A 2,662-nucleotide genomic window follows, 5' to 3' on the forward strand; every position below is an offset into this window, starting at 1 on the left:
CCCGAGAAGTTTTGGGCCACAGTAGGTACGAGGCGTTTCCAGCTGGCGTGTTCTCCAGCTGGGATCTCTGCTGTGGAAAAAAAACCCTTCAACAGGCTTTCCCGGCATCCCAGGAGATGCTTCCTACTGGGTTTTAGTGCCTGGGGTAGCATCAGGCACAGGAGGATGCTCGGTGGAGGGGATCGGAGCCAGCTCCTGCACGAGCAATGGGATGGAGCAGTGCCCTGGCTGGTTTATCCTGCCTGTGTTGCTCTGGGATGGGGGGTCCTGGGGCCCACCCCAGCGTGGTGCAGAGTAGGGAGCCCAGCTTGGGCCCCCATCCAGGCCTCGGGGCTGTGGCAGCGCTGCTCTGTGCCACCCGTCCCCGCAGTGAGCAGATGCATTTTAAGTTCCAAGATTGCACTCGAAGGGTCTGTGGGCACCACGTCTGCCATCCACGCCAAGTCTCCGTCTCCCCAGCATCCCACCCATCCTGGCAGACTGGGAGATGCCAAAAAAACACAAACGCCAGGTCTGGCAAGGAGACCAGAGAAATCACTGTCGTTTTTTTTCCCTTCCTTGCCTGCTTTAACCTGCTGCCTGGAGGAGGTTTGGGTTTTTTTACACCCCCCCTCTCAGGGTGGGCTGTGGGTGCAGAGGCAGGCTGGCATCTAGTGACTGGTGCTGGTAATACAGAGCAGCCCCCCTTGCTCCCCACTGCCCTCAGCTGCTCCCCAGGGCCTGGGAATGTCCCAGAGAGGTGAACTGCGTTTGGGTGACTCTGGAAGGGATTTGGAAGCTCAATTTGGGATGCATTCGGTGCAGACCCTCTTAAGCATGTTCCTGGGGTCTCTCGAGCGGTTCTCTGAGCATCTTCCTGCTGGTCCGTTGTCCTTCAGAGGGGCAGAGCCAAAATTCTCACCTTAAAGGCCGGGTCACATCTTATCCTCTCCCTCGATGGAGTATGTCTGCAAAAAAGGGAATAAACCAGGGCAAGGGTGCGTTGCCTGCAGAGAGAACGAGCTGCCCGAGGCAGCTGGGATCTTCCCCAGCAGCCGCCCTCCGTGAGTGGTTTTCACCCATTAATTTCTGTAATTGCTTTTGGAAATTGCAGCGTCGTTTGGCATCGGTAGCATCCCAGCGAGCTGCTGAGCCAGGCTGGGACAAGCGCTGTGACTCGGGGGTGGCTCACATGGACACCCCCTCCCCATCACCACTCACCTCTCCACATCCAAACTCCTGCCCAGCAGGTTGAGGGACCCCGCTCTCCTTGGGGAAAACATCTTTCCAGGTGGAAAAAACTTAGGACCTACAGCAATAGGGTGGGATGGCAAAGGCTGAGAGTCACCCACGTGCCATCTGCTCCTTGCAGACCCCTGGGGGGCTGATCTCTGGGGAGGGGGGACACAGGAACCAGGACCCATCTGTGCACCCTGGGGGTGTCACCTCTCTCCCTCCCAGGTTGGCCACGATGGGCTCAGTAGGAGCAGAACGCTTCAAGGAGCTGAGCCCGGCGGGGACGCCGGAGGGCAACGTGGTGATGAGCTTCAGCTTCGACAGCTACCAGCTGGAGGAGGATGAGCTGCAGCGGGGCAGCCAGGCCAAGGGTGTCCTCACCTTCATGGAGCCAGGTGAGGACAGGCATGGCCCCAACCCACAGCCTCGTTCCCTGATGGTTTTTCATCTATTTAGGAGCTTCCTGGGATGGGTTTAATATTCAAAAAAGGCCTTTTTTGGAGGTCTCTTTGTACCCATGTGAGACACCACAGCATCCCACAGCAAACAGATCTTCAGGCTGGCAAGGAGCTGAGGGTTCATTCCCTGGCTCACCCGCAGCCTGCAGCTTCACCCTTCTTCATGCAGGGCTCAGGCTTTGCTCCAGCCCTGCTCCATATTCCAGGGCATCCGTGTCCACCTCTACATTTCCCCAGCCCCTCCTGGACCTTGACTTTGGCTGTTACCCACATGCCTGGCTCTCAGGTTATTCGACTGCAATTAAAGGTCACCAGTCTCCAAAACTCAGATGTTTTCTTGCCTCCTGATTTTCTTCTTGAAATGCCTTTATTTAGGGAAGTAGTTTCCTGGGGCAGGGGCCATTTACCTGTGAGGTCTGCAGGGCACTGGGCTGCTTGCTATGGGTGGGACACCCTCCCCTTCTCATTTGCCGTAAGGGGAATGGAAGCACCGTTTTATCATCCCAAGGTTGGGGCATGCAGAGTGCCTCTGTCACATCTCTTTCATCTTTCTTTCTACTTCTGTGGCAGTTTCTGAGGATCCTGAGCCCCAGGATCGATACCATGGGATTTACTTTGCCATGCTGCTGGCTGGGGTGGGATTTCTCCTGCCGTACAACAGCTTTATCACCGATGTGGACTATCTGCACCATAAATATCCAGGTAGGACTTCAGCCACTTCCTGGGCCCCTCAAACCTGAGGAGACCTTAGCCCCCCTTCCCAGGGGAGCTGGACTCCTCATCACTTGCCTCTCTGCAGGGACCTCCATCGTCTTTGACATGAGCCTCACCTACATCCTGGTTGCCTTGGTGGCCGTCATCCTCAACAACGCGCTGGTGGAGCTGCTGAGCTTGCACACCCGGATCTCCGTGGGTGAGTTGGGGTCCCCGTGCCCCTCGGCAGTGCCAGCCCCTTGCTGCTCCCCCACCACCCACCTCCACCTCCCACC

The 2,662-nt window shown here is 57.2% G+C and overlaps 1 protein-coding gene across 1 annotated transcript in view; it reads left to right on the forward strand.

Moving 5' to 3' along the window:
* Positions 1-1,450: 1,450 nt before the first annotated feature.
* SLC29A4 (solute carrier family 29 (equilibrative nucleoside transporter), member 4) overlaps positions 1,451-2,662 on the forward strand; it is a 3,923-nt gene continuing 2,711 nt past the window's right edge. Inside the window, exons 1-3 of the mRNA XM_009864666.1 lie at positions 1,451-1,610; positions 2,244-2,375; positions 2,473-2,628. Coding sequence (XP_009862968.1) covers positions 1,451-1,610; positions 2,244-2,375; positions 2,473-2,628 — 448 coding nt within the window. The remainder of the gene's footprint in view (positions 1,611-2,243; positions 2,376-2,472; positions 2,629-2,662) is intronic.

This window comes from Apaloderma vittatum, unplaced genomic scaffold, assembly GCF_000703405.1.
Source record: "Apaloderma vittatum isolate BGI_N311 unplaced genomic scaffold, ASM70340v1 scaffold27012, whole genome shotgun sequence".
Lineage (NCBI taxonomy): Eukaryota > Metazoa > Chordata > Aves > Trogoniformes > Trogonidae > Apaloderma > Apaloderma vittatum.